The sequence below is a fragment of the Rhopalosiphum padi genome, chromosome 3 (assembly GCF_020882245.1).
Source record: "Rhopalosiphum padi isolate XX-2018 chromosome 3, ASM2088224v1, whole genome shotgun sequence".
In the NCBI taxonomy this organism is placed as follows: Eukaryota; Metazoa; Arthropoda; class Insecta; order Hemiptera; family Aphididae; genus Rhopalosiphum; species Rhopalosiphum padi.
In genome coordinates, this window is record NC_083599.1 from 54,633,507 (window position 1) to 54,652,598 (window position 19,092).

At 26.4% G+C, this 19,092-nt stretch overlaps 1 protein-coding gene across 1 annotated transcript; it reads right to left on the minus strand.

The window, feature by feature from the left end:
* Window positions 1-4,126: 4,126 nt before the first annotated feature.
* LOC132927000 (legumain-like) lies at window positions 4,127-17,548 on the minus strand. Its single transcript, XM_060991443.1, has 12 exons — window positions 17,307-17,548; window positions 13,657-13,826; window positions 11,682-11,779; window positions 10,404-10,485; window positions 9,826-9,911; window positions 9,250-9,388; window positions 9,114-9,183; window positions 8,446-8,573; window positions 6,952-7,152; window positions 6,742-6,858; window positions 6,482-6,667; window positions 4,127-4,449 (listed from the first exon to the last, which is right to left on the minus strand). Exons 1-12 carry the CDS (start codon window positions 17,308-17,310, stop codon window positions 4,309-4,311), a joined length of 1,422 nt encoding a protein of 473 aa, XP_060847426.1. The 5' UTR covers window positions 17,311-17,548; the 3' UTR covers window positions 4,127-4,308.
* Window positions 17,549-19,092: the final 1,544 nt, after the last annotated feature.

Sequence of the window (19,092 nt, forward strand, 5' to 3'; positions counted from 1 at the left end):
ACTTATATTATACTAATGGTTTACAATGAAACTGATATTAGGTATACAAAGATGTAATATAAAAATCATATGTTTATTAGCCTCTTATTGCCTACCAAGTATTATATTCAATTAAATAATATATAATTTAGTACCGATTATCTATAAGGAGATCAACGCCCACCTACATTTACTTTTAACATGCTAATAATAGCTATTAGCTAATGTAAATATTACTTATTTCTTAAATAATATTCAAAATAGTTATTTAAAATTTAATCAATAATCCATAATTTAATAATTATTATTCCAATCATATTAGAAATCATTCTGTATCTATTGGTTAATGTTAATGTTAATAACAACTTTAACGTTTAACCACAAGATTTAGCTAATGACAATATTTCGGACTTTAGCCACCAATATTAGTAGATAATCTCAATACTATCTGATAAAGTTAACATTAACCAACCAATGTTGCAATAACTGCAGTAATTAACTAAAGACAAAATAACATATATAATTCATATTACAAGCAATGATTACATTAATTTTACATATTTGTATACGTCTTGAAAAATCCTTTTTAGCTACTAATGCTTTCCGGTGTACACAGATTTAAAAAATAATTTTGTTTTGTATTTTTTTTAAATTGTGTTTTTCTTTTTGTAATTTGTGGTTATTTTTAACCAATTCCCATTATTCATACGGAAAAAATATATGTAAAATGGTATTTTTTTCTGTTTAAAAAGTTTAAGTTACCTATAATTATACCAACAGTCCAGACATCAGGTTGTTCTTTATATAATAATAATATGGTATGTTTGCTAACATAATATATTACACGGCGTATTATATAGACAATATAGATACATCACTAGGTATGCAGCAAAATAATAATAATAAGAGTAATAATAATATGTACTATACAGAATATTATTTTTAAACATACGAGTACGGTTATTAGTTATTAGTATTTTTTTTAGTGACGTTTTTACAAGGTTATTAATTTTAATGATCATTTCAGTTTAGTAACTATTTCAATGGATTAAATGTATATATTTGGTCTGACGTGTTTGTTATATAGGTATACAACTTTATTTATTTATAACTATTATACAAGCCAAACCTTTGAATAAATAGAGCAATTTGCGTGTTCAACAAATTAAAATAGTTACTGTTAAATTAATACAAAATAATAACAAATAACAAAATAACAGAACCGTTAACATAATTAATATCTTTAAAATAAAATGATAGGAAAAACAACAACAAACGTTTATTTAATAAATTAACTAACAGCTAAGAAATATGTGGTCAACATTTGCATTGTGCATAAAATGTCTTAGTTTATTTATAATTAATTAATAGTGCATAAAAGAATAAATAAAGGAACAGTTTTTGAGGAATTTTAAAATTTATCAAGGATAAAAGTTGGGGTGAATCAACTTTACCACATAGTAGCCAATTCAGGAACTTCGAACTCACAACAAACCAACAACAACCAAACAGTGGATTTAAGTCAAATAAGTTAACTAAGCATAGTTAAATAAGCACGAGATAATAGATAAATGAGGAACACTCTTATTATACTCGTAGGTATAATCATTAGAATCAATAGCAAACAATAGAACCATAATATACACTATATCGTATATATAGAACGGAATAAAGCACAATAAAGTGTTTTCGTTTATTTAAGTTCAAAGCTGTGTTGGATAGAGAACAAAGTAAAATAGTATATGTCGTCATATACATACGGAGTGTTTATACTTATTCGTAATATTTTAATTTGACGAACGTTGTACCGTTTATTAATTGGAGATCAAACAAATAATCAAGTGGGGGTGTAGATTTCAATGTAACGGATATAATAATACATTGTGTACAATCGTATTTATGAATTTCGGAAAATTTACTTTGAAAATATTGTTTAATTAATTTGAACATTATATCTGTGCTTGATTGCGTTCATCTAAATTTACGTATTCGCATATATAATAATTAAAACGATTGCTTATTGCAAACTCGCACGTCAAATACAAATACTTCCAAGGAAGGTACATGGTTTAACATCAAACGAACATCCAATCATTAATATAATGAACACAAAACGAAAATCTATACATATATATATATGTGTGTGTGTGTGTGTGTGTGTGTTACATGTTCTTTGATTTCCCTTTGGATAAATTTAGAGTGTATACCTATAAAATACACAACAATAAAATAGTCATAAGTCATAAAAGTGGCGTAGCCCTGTATGGCGATAGTATATATAATAATATATATATACGCATGAATGATTCTTTATTTGTTCTCTATAGATTCAAAAACTACTGGACCATTTTTGATAAATGTCTCATTGATAAATTCCTTGAGATTCGGAATGTGGTCATGTGATATATAGCTTATTTTTTCAACCCATACGAGTTGGCTCTCGAAAATAGAATTGTGTTATAAATATATATATATTTTTTGTATATGATACTCTGTTGTCGATTTGTAAGTAGAACTTAAACATTTTTATTGCTGAATTGTATTATAGGGTATTCTTTCAAATCTTTTTTTATACAAACGATTCCGTAGAAAAAACGTATATGAAAACATAATGCAATATTCAGCGCTAAGCTGGACGTAATTTGTTAATGGTCACTTATTGCTGCACTGTGAATCATAATACTCGTGTATTTAGTGTAATAAAATATATATTTTAGATACATTTTGCGGAATATTTTGTTATTTTGTAGTTTTATCAACGTGGCAGGAGTCTTGCACTCTGTGTGCAGCGACCAGTGCATCACCTGTCTTAACATAACTTTAAAAAAATGTCTATTTCTATTTCAAATAGGGTATAACATATATAAGGATATTTTATTATACATACTTGTAATTTCTATTGAAAGCGGTATACGTACTAGTTAGTACAATGCAAGTTTTTAAATTTTTTTTATACTTTTATATGCATATTTATTTATTCAACACTGATACGGGGCTCTAAAATAGGGTAGGAATTTGATGAGAGTCCGGGGTGTAAAATTCTAAATACAGCGCTGTCGACTGTGATGCGTTACAATAATCAGCTTGCACATTTTAGTAATCGATGACTGTTAGTGATGAAACAGGCGATTGTCGGGACGTTGTCGAACGCAAAGATATTTGATAGTATCACGTTGTATTTATAATAGTTTGTTTTTTTTCGAGTCAGTGACTTTTCGGAGGCACCGAGATAAGCAAACGGGTTGTTAATTTTACACAAATCTCACAAGTCACCAGGTATTAAGGTATTTATTTTTTTTATCTCGATTTATATTTGACAAAGTAAAACCAATATTAATTTGAAAAAAATTCCACTATTTTATAGTATTATCTCTATTATATTATTTATATTTTATTATCAAGTATCAATATTTAATAACCGTATTAATGTCTTGCGGATAGTAATTAAATATTATTATCATATATACCACGGATTATATTCAGTAAATGCGTGACCTTTTGGCTTATATCACTTACCTTTATCTACCAACGAAAAAAGTTAAAAATAAAGTATACCATATTAAATTTTAAATTTTCACACGTTATCGAAGTACTATTTATATTTTATACGATACACCTATTTGACTATTTATTTATATATTAAACCATAGTAAACATGTCAAAAGAATTAGATTTAAAAAGTAGAAAATATACTTGCCTTACACCACCTCTCTCTTGACGGAAAAAACTCTGGCGCTAATCCTGATGATAGATAAAAACTTAAAACTAAAATTGGAAAATTTATACACAGTATACTAACACATGAGTATTATTGATAATAATCATAGGCGTAACAAGGAAAGGCTTAGGTGTGCTTTAACCTCCCCAGAATTTTTGAGTAAATGTATTTGCTTCTAAATATATAATAATATTATATTTATTATTTTTGCCTACAATATAAAAAAATATAATGTTTCATATAAACGAATAGTTATTCAAGTCAGTTTTAAACACCAATAGAAACAATAAATAATAATCAAATAAAAAAAAAAATTTGCTTTAAACAATTTTTAAGAATCTAATCCCCCCTCCGCGCTCCGCCCCTTAACTTAAATGACTAGTTACGCCTATGTTTTTAGGTATATGCGTCGTTTATATTCAACGAATAATTTATTTATAGATTAAAAATATTATTTTATTACAATATTTATAATTATATATTACAATTATTATTATTAGTACCTATAATAGTATTTCAATTAGTATTATAATCGCATTAGATATTAGTATATCTATTACACACGTAATTTTCACGTAGGCAAATACTTCTACGTAATATATGCTACAATTTTAATATACGTTTTTTATAGTATGCTGTTTTTGAATATTTGAACACGATGCACTGACGAATTTTTCGACCATCTGGTGTATGTGTTTATCGACAACACACAAGTTTGCGAAAATCGTCAATCGATCCAAAGCATAAGGATTCTGTAATCAATAATCCAACAAACGTGGCATTCGTATATTATAATATATAATGTATAATTAAGTATTAATGCACACCAACATAATAATGTAAGCACTATATAATACCCCACACACATATAATCTTTAAATACGTAGGTATAATTAATTAATTCCTTGTTTAAAAATTTGAAATTAAATAATGTATATCTATTATTTGAATAGACTAAAAAGTACTCTACTTTAGAGTTTAAAATAGGAAATTTAAAATGTATGTACCTATTCGTTCAAAAAAATCAACAACTTAAAAATAATCACAATAAAAAATGGAAAATTTTTTTTTAAACATTTTGTTTTGTAATGACTTCAAATTAGGTGAAAAAAATATTTTCAAAAACATCAATAGTTTTTTGAAATGACGAGGATGTTTGCCAATATCGTGTGCGATAAACATTAATATCGTACATTAAATAATTAAATAAATAAGCAAATAGGTACTTATATTTTGTACTTTTGTTACTGCTATAGAAACTATTAAATAATAATCATTTTAGATATATATTACCTATACATTCATACTACATATATTTTGAGTGATCACGATTCGCGTCCGACAGAGCTAAGCAGTGCTACGGTATCATACAATTAATTATACTCATATGAATTCTATCATAGTAAAATGTTATTCAAGTATAAATAATACTCGCAATATAATATGACAACTAACAATAATATGGCTGACAACTGGACTCACGAAACCACCGTAGGATATTAAAGAACCTTGTATCCGGGATAACGAAGATGTATTATTCTGACACTGACGCATTACAATATGTAAATGAGACCACAACATACGTAAACACGCACGAACAGTATCTTATATTCCCTTAGGGTGTCACATGCACTCACAAGGCCATAAAATAAAAAACAAGTCACAATAAGTAGGTATACTAACTTTTGTGATTCTTTCTTCAGAGATCACTCATTATTCAAAACAACAACGTATTAGTAATTACCAATTAAAAAATATCAAAAATTTAAAGTCACTGTCTATTTTTTTTATAAGTATTTAAATTTAAGATTTCGATTATACTTGTAAAATCTCAAAAATTTCAAATTATTTTATAGGTGACAATAAAAAAAAAAAATTATATTTCTGTTATAAATTTAAAAAATTAATTCAAGAAGTATTTCATACTGAAACACTAAAACCAATAAATCTAAAACATGTATAAGTATAATTAATTTTATGGACATTTTTGTTCAAATTTGAACAGAATTACATATTTAGACTATGAATAACAACGATATTCATTATTATTTTATTATAGTTATAAAAATATTATTCTTGGGGACATAGAACTATAGAAGATAGAACTTTTACGCGTATTTATTATATTAAATACACACAACGATATTTTCAAGTATAATGTTTTCGGAAAAAAATTAAATCAATAACCTACTGCGACTACTGTATTACTAATAGTAGGACAAATTACTTTACCCAAAAATAGCAATATCAAAAAAACATAATATAAAATGTACTTAGTAATATTGGCTGATGTCCGTCTTCGCTCAAAATTGTTTTTCGTATACAATGATATAATTTATCATTGAGTTCAAATTTTACACATTCATCACAGTGACCTACTACCGGTAGCTGCTGTACAGCAGAGTGGGTACCCTAACCCACTTTTTTATATAATTTTAAGTCATTACAAAACAACATTTAAAAAAATATATTTATATATTATTCCTTTTTCCTTTTTCCTTTTTTCCGTTTTTCCGTTATAATTGTTTTTTAATTTTTTAATTTTCTGTTACATACGTACAACGTACCTATAATACCTTCCTATTTGTACCATCTGTTATCTTACCTATTTCCTTCTAACAATATACCTAGCTCTCTAGTAAGCTTATTAAGTTCAATAGGTGTCATTAAATATTTAAAGTCCTCCGGTACACAATGTATAGCAGCTTATATAAATACCAAAGTTGTCTTTTTTTTAAACGGGTAATATATAATTACAACTTATAATGGTAAGAATATACGTACCCGTGGCAAAGAAAAGCAGCTCTCCGTGATTTTATTTAGGATACTTCTGTAACACGGAAACATGTCTAACGAGAGGTCTAGATGATTGGGTTCGTCAAAGTTACCGACTTTACTCATGATTTCCGGTCTAGCCTTTGCAACCTTCGAGTAAATGTTCCGGAGTGCTCTGTCGATGATTAACCTCATCTATAACAATATATATTCGTATCTTACCGACCGCTGTTCCGCGTAGAACGATTAATTATTATTATTTTAAATACTTCGTTGTTCAGACGTAATTCCGTTGACAAATGGCGTCTTTCCGAAACTGGCAACTCGTAGTCTGCCAATTTTTGTTGCACGGTATTTTCGCGCACATCTCTGCTGGACACCGTGATCTAGGTTTTACGAAGAAACGCGAATAAATGTAATGCGTTTCGTAAATAATTATTAATACACATATTATTTATATACATATGTATATCACACACCTTTTGATCAATTATTTTGGCCATTTTTGGCTTAACCGGCGGATGTTCGTTGCGGTTCTTGTAACCTATGAACGCGGAAAGCTTTTCGTGACCCGTTCTGAAATCACCGTACACCATGACGTTGCTATCGGTGACATTGGTTCTCACCTCCTTGAAATCGTTGAAGACAGTTCTTTTTTTCGTAGAAGAATCGAATATCGTCTACATGGTGATTACAATTTAAATGAATATAGATTTAAATAATATGATATTATAGAGTATACCGTGTAAATAAATACACGCACATGACGCGAGGAAGTTAAAATTCAAAATAAATTGTGTACTACGTGTAAGTATAAGTATTATATAATATATAAAGTGCCGTGACTTGTATAAAAGAACCATATATACATCTCAACAATTATATCTAGATTATAGGTAAAAATTATTATACAAGTATTGAGCGCTTTTAATATTTAACGATTTATATTAGCCGTAAAGTTTAATAAAATTTAACCAAAATAGTGTACACGAAAATTTAAAAATGTCAAATTTGTTTTTCATTTTTCCTATATAGTTTTCTGAAAGAAAATATTTTTCAAAAATATGCTACTTTGGTGAACAACTTTATTGTTTTGTGCATTTTATCAATACTCAATGTTCTGTTTCTTCGTCATAAAATACCACACATTATAATAAAACCTTTAATTAGTATAGAAAATAAATAGTGATGCGATGAGAGATTGATAGTCAAAATAATATTATACAATTAAATTTATTAAGGATCATCTTTTACTCAATAGAAAAACGTCGTATTTCGCTATAATATTGCTTATAAAAATATTTTATTATATATTTATATATTTAAACGGCTATAATATTTAAATTTATGTCCCAGTAAAATAAGTTTAGAAGCTAATTTAAATTTTTTTTATAATATTATCACTAAATAGTTCCACGATAAAAAATACTAATTCAGCTGTGATTCAGATGATTTTGAAGTACTTAAGAGGCTTTGGCCCTCAAAATGCGTCCTTAACTCCTCTAGAAATGATTGGAAAATAATTTTAATATTTTAGATTTATGAACCTTGCCAATAGAAATTGATGTTAAGTGGTTTATTTACATTAGAAATAATGTGACTAAATATATTTTATCGAAAAATAAATTTCTTATTTTCTGTGTTTATGTAAATGTGAAATATACGATTCAACAAACACTCACTTTACCATATTTTATAAATAAATTAAAATTCGTAGGAAATACCATGGCTTATGATTTGCGATCAGACTACCTATCTATAGGTGTTTTCATTTCTGACTATCCATTGTAAGAAATTGATTATAAGTACCTAACTATAAATGCCCAAGGTTTAACAATTGAATATTTTAAGAATTTTAAAGTAAAAAATAATTTCCAAATATTCATAATTTTTAAATTATTCACCCACCTTTAAAAAAAAATCTCTCTAAGTATATTATAATATTATTTTAAAACTACACGATTAAAACCTACCGCGTCCAAATTTTCCATCCACGTGGCGCTGAACAAATCTCCAAGACATGTTCCGTATGGCCCAGATTGAGATCTACAATAGCATGCATAAGAATTTTCCCTGGGTCCTGATGCAGTTACCGCCAAAACTAGTTTTGAAACAGACTTATGCTTTTAGTAATGTATATATATTTTAATACAAAAACAAATTTTCTAAAACAAAAATCGACGTACGTCTCACCGGCACCACCCTTTTAATATTGTAAAATTTTAGTTGTGCTGACGAAACTACGTTAAAAACTTCTCATTTCATAAATTACAAAATCGTTTTGTATTAAATGTATAAATCAAGTGGCTGTTTTATTAGAATATATAACAGGTATAAATATATAATTTAAAGTATTACATATATTTCTAAACACAGTTTTAAGATTAATACTTACCCACTAAGGCACTAACATATATTTATTTTATGAGGCTAGGCTAGCTTAAAAGTGGCGATGAGGAGCATGATTAACAATCAACCTATTTATATTATATATTAACTATATTTTAATCAATTTTTTTAAGCTAAATACATAGTAGTTAAAAAAATACTTGTAGAAAACAACTAGAATAATTTCACTTGGATCATTTTTTAGCAAAAAAGCAAAGGTGAGTCAAAATTAATATGTATCTCTTAGACTCACCATTTGTGTTGTCGCGGAGTATCCCATCAAACATAGAACCCGCCTTACACGCTTCAATGTATAGCAATACCTATATCAACGAACATTTTAATCCATCAAAACAAAATATAAAATTATAAATGAAAGAAAACAGTACCATTTTATAACTCGCAGATGCGAACATAGTTTTGAAAGCTTCGTTCAATTGATCGGCGTACAAATAATCGTCTGGAAAACCTAATATTCCTGTTGTACCGTGATCGACAAAATTAATGAATACACTATCGTTCGGTCCTCTTTATAATACAAACAATTTCGTAAAAAAATATTTATATATCATATAAGAAAATGTAAATATACATAAACAACTATATCTACGCCAAAAACTAAACGGTTAACCTTCGAAATTATTATAGAAATATTAAACTATATTATTATTTTGATTATACTACATGATTAATAATATGGTTGTAGCTGAAATTTATATGGTTACTTTAATATTGTATTGTTATGCATTGTTTGAAAAATAGAAATATAATTATCTTCAAGAAAGTGTTCACTTTAAAAACAATCGTAATTGTAATATCGTATTACTACTGTTTTTTTTCATTAAATTTCTAAAAAGCGATAATAATTTAGATTTTTCGAAGTTTTTACTTTTTACATTAAACGTCCGTCTACATATTATTATAATACCCTTAATCACTTGAAGATGTTTACTTATTATACGTACCCTTCAATTACTTTTCCAGTTCCAATGGATTTCATGGCCTTTTTGTCTCCGGTGATAATCTTTAAGAAGTTTGTGCTGTTCACATCCTAATTTTGAAGTAAAATTATAATGCTGTATAATGCTGTATAATGCTGTATAATGCTATAGTTATTAAAAGCTGCATTTTTGTCAAGTATTCTTAAACCAATCAAAGCTGATTGATTTCTAAAAACTTTTTTGTGTACAATATAATTTAGAACATTATTTGGAATATAAAAATATTTAAAAAGATACATATTATATATAGTCGTATAGGTATTATAAGAACTGTCAACTGACTATAACTATACAACCTGCTCAGGTTTCAGGGACAACGAATTGATTTCCGTATATTTACACCCAAAAAGGTGAATATTCGTTATCGATTTAATCAATTACGTAAAAGCGCGATAGCCGTCATGATAGCACTTTGTGTAATTGAAAATAAAATCAAAAGTCACTTATTATATTCCACAATCTCGCAGGTTCGCATATTATTATCATTTAAACATCAGCTGCAGTCATGCATTAATAACCGAATGACGTGAAAATGATCTTACCATCCCTTTGTAGTCGATAACAACTCCATCGTATACGTCTGTACCGTTGGGTTGATTAACTATCTTTCCTGGCGTTGGATTCCTGTCCAAAGAAGTCCAAATAAAAACATAAATAAACAATGGATAATCGTTATACGATAATGAAAGAATTAGACCAGTTGTGAAAGATGTTATTTAAATGTGGTGAATTTTTCCTTCTCCCACACGCATGTACCCCGACCACCCTTAATGTGTAATCGGTTACGGAATTATATATGCTAAAAACGTACAAAAGCATTAAATATGCAAACGCATTCATGCACTTATACTATCCTTAAAATATGTTAAATTATATTCAAATTATAATATATATAATATATATATACACTCGCTCATTAAAATCAAATTAGATTAAAACATTTTTAAGTAAAATCTATATTATGGTCATTGATCCTATAAAAACTAAACTTGGCACGACTGTGTTTCATTATAGCGAGCTATATAATAAAAGGACTATATATATAGCTATCTACAAGAAATTATTGAAATTAATAATATATGCCAAGTAGTACGCGAGTAAAAATAAGTATAAAAACAATTAAAATATTATAAGTATAAATATTATTCAATCGTACAACGTACAAAGAAATATAAAAAAAAAAACCTAAATTGTTTTCAATATTAAATAATGTATTAGGTATTTTATTTTTAAAAAAAAATTGAAATAAATATATTTGCATAATCATAAAAAAATATTCCAAGTATGCAGTATTATGCAATAATTCCATTTAAGTATTTTCAAAATACCATTAAGCTTGATTTCAATTATATAACTTATTATTCCTACCTATTTATTTTTAAAGTTAATTAATTTAATAAAATTACAGTTCTGAACACTAAATATAAACATTAAATGATCACTTATTTTGAATTCGCCCTATTTTTTATTTTTGCTTTTTTACTACCGATTTAACATCAACAGTTAAAATTAACAGTAGGTAGTTAATTTAATTATTTATTAATTCATCACTAATAAGTATAATACTGACAATTTATATAAATTAGTATATTTTCATGACTCATGATAAATAAAATATAATTAGTATAAGAATCCAACAAATTTTAAAGTTTGAATATTTGATAATAAATTATTATTAATAATTTAATAATAGCGACTTCACAACTGGTCATTCATTTCAAATTAATTCTTTCATCCAACTAAGTTAACCATAATATAATACATAAATTAGTATTTTTAATATAAAGGTACATGATATACTTATAAATTAAAATATTAACCTTCGATTGTACGCAATGTCATCTACCATCATCGTAATGATATTTTCTTTAGGTATTCCGTTTCCTCGAATTATTTGGTATGCATGACATATGTCTGCCTAAGATGGTACATAATACATAAATTAATATATTGTGCAGAAATGTAATAAGCTTTTTTATGGTAAAATTCATGTATATTAAATTCCGTAATAAAATTATATGAAGTAGTATATAAAAACATAAAATATATAAAAATTAAAATTAAAATCTTATACATTTTATAAACTGATTTTATTTATTTATATAGTGTATAGTATTTTATATTTATGTATTTACCTATATTTGTATGATAAAATTTATTTTTATTTTTTTAAAGGAGAAGTCACTTCACTGTATGTCTATATAGTAGGTAACAGGTGTATAGTCGTATCGTCATATTGAGTAGGTCACAATAATAATAATTTATGTATTAAATTCTGATAGTAGGAGACAAAATCTTGTACTATAAACTTTTGATAATTTGATATTAAAAATACCCCCTGGATGTGAAATACTTAAAGCAAATGCATAATGTGCATGTTTAAAATAACTACGGCGTTTTGTTTTTGTATTACAACAAATTATCAAAAATCTTTGAAAGAAGAAATAGTTATTTAACAGGTGATGAATATCATTATATCAATAATGTCGTAAAAATTTTAACTTCAAACACCCATAACTTTTTGGTAAACTTTTTTTAACAAAGTTAGAAAAACATTTGATGAATCTTGTATTGAATTTTTAAATCTTAGATAAAAAAATGTTATGAATTTCTAATTACAAAATAATTTGAACATTTCTAAGACTTTACAAAGTTTGTCAAAATAGTAAATTAAACGCCTGTAAAAAAATACATATTTATAAAAAAAAAAAGCACACATCATTGTTAAATCAATACTTTTATCATTCCATTCAAAATGTAAAAAAAGATAAGTATAATTATTCAATTATTCAAAATCATTCAAATTATATTTAAACATTGAATTATGATTCTATTAGCTAATAATGATACTCTTTATTAATTATTACATAAATATAAACTTAAATTATTGTTCGTAAATTTGAGTGTATACTCTATTATTATATTTACATTAGATAATGCGTAGTATGTGTATCTGGATATATACATGAATATGTATAATATATAAACATAGTTAATATTTATATTATCTATTTAAAGTAATTATATGGATATCTATCAAAAAATGTAAAGTAAAAATAAAAATATCAACTATAGTATCGATTTCACTTATCTATATACATATACTTATGTAATATATCCGTGTATATTATTGTTATAGAATTCGAATCTTTAGATTATTTTTTTTATTCCATTAAATATACATATATAATATACGTTCGGTTATACCTACCAGATATATCACAAAATATGTTCTATACAGTGCCTGATTGAGGAGTTGGTCGCCAGTAGGCTAGGGTTGATTTGGCGCCCTAGTATAATTAAAACAAATTTTTGTGGCACCCCCAATTTAACATTGGCCGATTGGCGCTCTAGGATGTAGTCTACTCAGCCTATTGATTAATCAGGCCCGGGTTCTATATAATATATTGTACAGTTTATCATCTACAGTTGTTGTTTGGACCCCGTTTTTAGAACCAATAGTAACCAAGTACCTATACTAGCTGAGATATGTCATATATGAAGTATGTTATAATTTATAAATATTATAATTAGTAAGAATAGAAATCGTTAGTTCAATGCATTGAACTCCTTACACGCTAGTCGTTACCCGACCGTATAGACCCTAATATTATTGCATAATTTATTTTTGTGTTGTAATCGTCGATATCAGACTTGTCTTACCGAGTGGCGAGTAATAACAATAAACACTAATATAATATATACTCCCGCCGTATCATTAACTATGTAATATTAAGTTATACTATGCACATTTTTGCTAATCCATAAATTATAAAAGTAAATATTGATCAAAACCTGATGTCTGTAATTGTTCCATCCGTCCGAACCGGCTACCAAAACCACCCATTTCTTCCCTCCAAAAAAGTTATTTTCTATATCGGTCCACGGTTTCCTGTAACTGCTTGGTACGAATATAGCAGTTGATCCAATTGCAAATAATGCTAGTGATACGAAACTAAAAACTCCTGTAACCACATACAAATTATGGTATATAAACACATCATAACTAGGTAGCAGCTACATTTTAATCGCATTGCATAGCTCAAAAGCGTATCATCAGATTGCATGTTATCTTTTAAAATGGTGTGTCCGAGTTGGATGCCATGGCCCATAAATAAAATAATATCTATAGATTATATCATAATATTCATAGGTTTATATACTTTTAAATATAATTCGAAAACCTTATTTTATAATATTGAATAGTCAATTTTTTCTAAAAATGAATCAAAATGAATATTATTCAACAATTGTTATTAAGTTGTAATGTACTAACTAACTTTTTTTTCTGTATCTTATTATATTTCTTTAAATAATATGTTGACTTGTTATAATATTACTAAATCGAATTTATAAACAAATGATTATATTTAATTTCTAATTATATAAGGACAAAATCAAGGTAAAATCATTTCTTTAGAAACAATTATAAAATTTATAACCTTATAGGAGCAGTAAAAATTTTTCAATTTTCAAAAATATAAAGATATAGTATCTGGTAGCCAATTATATCAAGTTTGTACTTCAATCAAAATATAAATATTCCCGATAGACTTTTAAAATAAACTGATTAAAATTTTTAAATTTAACAAAAACTGGAATTTTTCTGCATAAAATCGATTTAATTTTTATTTTAATTAAAAAATACACAGCTGTGGAGACTTGTTATTTGTGTGATATTTTAATATTAATAGATATTTAAAATTTTAAAAAAATTAGTTTTTTCGATTTATGCATAATAACATTTTTGTAATTGAGTAAATAAATTTAAAAATTCTAAACGAGGATTTTCACACTTTTTTTTACTAGGTATACAATTAAAAATTATATAATAGTGTCCATTAGACACATTATTTTTAATCATTTAAATTTAATTTTAATTTAATAACAAAATTCATCAAGATAACGAAAATGCATGTATTATTTTTTTATTAAAAATGTATAAAAATGTTGATTTCATACCTAAAGCTTAAAAATGGAATATAAAATGTATTATAAGTTTTACAAAAAATAAATAATAAATAGAATATAATCTGATAAATTATTTATGATGAGCAGTTGAAGTTAAAATTTTGATACTATTAGATTTTCAAACGTATAATAATAATTATCAATTAGTGATCTAATCTCAAACAATATTTTGCTGTTTAATATTTTAATTATTATTCATTATTCATAAAATATTCATCGTGGAAACTTAAAACATTACATTATATTTTCTTCAGTTATCATTTTCTATGCTTTATTATGCAAATGATATTTTTAAAATATTAATAATAAAATAGTTTATAGAATAATTTTAAGTCATTTATTGACACTTGAAATATTCAATTTTTTTTCTCTTTATTTTCTATAAATTTTGATCGATTTTATGCTCGATCAAAAGGTTTGATAATGTAATACAAATATTATCATAATTTATTTTTACATAAACCTTGTTATCTTAAAAATATATAATATAATAACAGCTTAATTTTAAATTTATATTTTAAGTTAAAATGTTGACTAAATTGGATATTTGAATAAATATTACGAATTTAATTTTATTGAAATTTTATAAATATTTTGCGTTGGGACTTTGTTAGCTTAATTTGATCATTATATATTATTTATTATACAGAATTAAATATTCAAAATATTTTGATTAATTATATAACAACATGTAACCATACTGTTAGCGGTACGTATTAGTATTGGCTTTCAAATGTAGTAATATCTATATGGTGACATACTGTCTCTACTCAGAATTGATTTTTTTGTATAGAATAATTTTTCATTTTTTAATATACTTCAGTTTATATAGTAAACGGCTCATTGATAAGATAATTTCAATACCTAATTTAGCAAAGCCACTTCATTTTTATTTTTAGTTTTATTTTGAGTATCTATATAAAATAAATACAATTGTGATAAAGTAAAGAATAAAAATATATGTATTGACTATAACTATAATGTTTAATACTTATTGTGGCAAAATAGCAATATCTACTACGGTGTGTAATTAGATTAAAAAAAATGTTAAACAATAATATTTTTTTTTCAAATATCAAAAAAATAAAAATAAAATTGTTTTCGTTGTACGAGGTGTGGCAAAAATTTGGTATTTTAATAACATTTTGTCATCTATACCAAATAAATTTTAACTATAAAATTGTTAGCGTCATTTCAAACAAAATTACTAATTAACATTATGTACAATCTGTGTCAAACCAATCAGTAGGAGCTTTGATAAATTAACTTCGACACTTATAATTATAATAAAATTATTATTATCAATTATCACTGCATTATAGTGGTGTACCGGCCGAGTTGGAGGTTATGGTTACCTCCTGTTATGTGACTGGCTTCTTTTATTTTTCTCAGATGAAAACTATATATCTTTTTATTGTGGCTATCGGCTAGTCTACCCGAAGCAAAATTAGAGACAAGATTTTTCAATAGAACACTCATGCGAGTATGCAATGTATAAATGTAGAGAGCTCAATAAATAGATTGCAGTCTTTACTCAGCGACTCTATACGCATGCAAATACTATATTAAGTCAAATAGATAAAGTAAGTCAGACATTTAAAAAAAGAAAAAATTGTATTAAAACACGTGATCAATATCATTACCTATTTATAAAGTTTAAATTTTAAAACCTATACTTAATGGGTACTTCTAAAATTATAATATATATTTTTATTTTTTTTGTTTCTATCAATGTATGTTGGTATTGTCGTTATATTATTTTATAACATTGCAAATTTAATTATTTATTGGTCGAATCATTTTCTGTTTTTAATAAAGGGAGTATTTTTAGCTTATGCAATGATGAGTTGTTTTTTTTCTTATGAAAAAAATTTTTAGAATAGATTAAGGTAGTAAAAATAGAAAATTAGTACTTATTCGTTATATGTACAGACTGTAGGTACACATTTAATAAAGTTTATCTATAAAAGTTTTGAGACAGTAAAAAATTGATCTCGGATTGATGGTTTATCGAAAAATGGAGAAAAAAAATGTAAAGATTTACCGAATTTTACGTAAATTTACTGACATTTTTTTATCAGTTAATTTCATATCCCAATAAATATTGGTAATATAATACATATAACCGAAACTATTACGGTGTCGTGGTAACAAATGACGATTTAAAAATGCATCAAAGTGTCAATCGTCAATGTGTTATCCTATACCTATAGGCTATAATAGTCTACGCACGGCGTCAAGTACTCGCGGGGTCGAATTTAATCCTACGCTAAGTGCGTATAAGAACTGCGTCTTAATTACCTGCAGGTTATTTATTTTTACTATCGACCATTACATATTATTATAACAACGTAATTTACTTGTGTGTAACTCAACGCTGTTTAGGGTTGCACTACAGGTAGACACATAGTATTGACTATATACTTGCGTTCGTGCGGCTGTAAGCTCATCTTAAAATCCTCGATAAAACTCACCCATATCGTCGTCGTCGCAGTCGTCGTGATTACTCGATGTCTAACGATAATACGTAAATTTTAATGATATTATATAATATATATATATATATTAATATGTTGTCGGACACCGATGTGGTCTCTTGTTCCGATCGCGGTGGAAGCGGCGTAGGATTAACTAAATAATAACCGGCGACGTTAATATTATGTCTATATACAACCTCTATACATATAGTCTATATATTATATACCGACAATGTCGTCGCCGGTTGTCGTCTGGGCGCACCTATATATGCATACATATATATAATATAATGTGTAGGTACGTGCGTACATAAATACATATCAATTATCATGTGAGAGTGTACAGATAATATTATAATGCGTATAATATATATTTTATCGTGTCGGCCGAATAGCGTTTCGCAATATATAATAATAATATTTTGTTCGATTGACGATGAAGCGCGATAAGAGAAGAGAACCACCTGTCGATTGTCGAGTACCTAACCTACACCTACCTACGCATCTCTGAGTGCGATAAAAGTCTACGTGACATCAATATATAGTAGTGTATTTGCCAAGTGCCTATAATATTTGTAGTGTAGTGTTGTGTATAGTAGGTAGGTACTCGTATGACACCTACTCGTGTGATTGAATGTGTACATAAAATGTCTAAGTCTACTCATATTATTTTAGAAATACCTAACACACAACGAAATAATACGGTTAAATAATATATCATTTCTATACTTCGGATACTCCAAAAACTCGCGTTTCAAAACTGTCCGCGATAATAATAATATAATAAAGTGCATTGTTTACGGCGGACAGGGGGTGCATATTCGATTATGAGTAGGTATTATTATATTATGACGAAATAATTTTATATTATTCGGGATGTAACGTGTATAAAACGTGAAAACTGATAACCATGATCAGCTTTTTTCATTCGTTGTGACGTTCTTTGCATACGATAATAACGTATATATAGGTGGTATATAGTTAACGATGTGTAAATATTTAATAGTGATGGAGATGATGATGATTATATTAATGCGATGGTTAAGAATTAATATGCAAAAGATTATAAATACCTGTCCACAGACTGACAATAAATGACATAAAATAACATAAAACGAAATGCAAAAGAGTCGTTTTAAATATTTCAAGTAGGTATTTAAGAAACATATAGACGTTACAAATTAATTAATTTAGTAGCAGATATATATGCGAATAAAATAAATACATCAAACGATTTTACCTGTAATTCGAACGAACTGGTGATGACAAGAATTTAATAATTTATTCATTGAACTGTGTTTAACAGGTGATACCTGGTAGCGATAGGTAACATTTCAATACAATAACGTGATAATAATAGTATTTATAATATTAATTTCAATTAAACGAGCTAAAATTCGTTAAAATTCATTAAAATGTTTATTTTGGTTCACGGTTCGTCGACAAAATATAAACCCATTCTAAAATACGATATTACGTATTTTAAACACTGTATTTATTAGATGAATTATGATAAATATTTTTTTTTTAAATGCCCGAACGTTGGGTGAGTTATTCAAAAATCAAAATAGCAGATAGCGGTAATTTTTTAAGAATAGTTATTATAGTAATAACTTATTACAATATTGTTTTCAATCACACGTACTGAAGTACATAATATGTACAATTAAATATGAATAGAGTGTCTATTTTCAAAGTTTAATGATTATACTTTGTTATTTTTGTAATTAAATAATAATCAATAAATAGGCGCCTACTTATTGTCTTATCTATCTAAAATTAA

Coding starts and splice junctions, on each gene's coding strand:
- LOC132927000 (XM_060991443.1), bottom strand. Junction 10,486..11,681: donor GACATTGCGTACAATCGAAG/GTTAATATTTTA, acceptor TTCTTTGGACAG/GAATCCAACGCCAGGAAAGA. Junction 8,574..9,113: donor ACTCCGCGACAACACAAATG/GTGAGTCTAAGA, acceptor TTTCAAAACTAG/TTTTGGCGGTAACTGCATCA.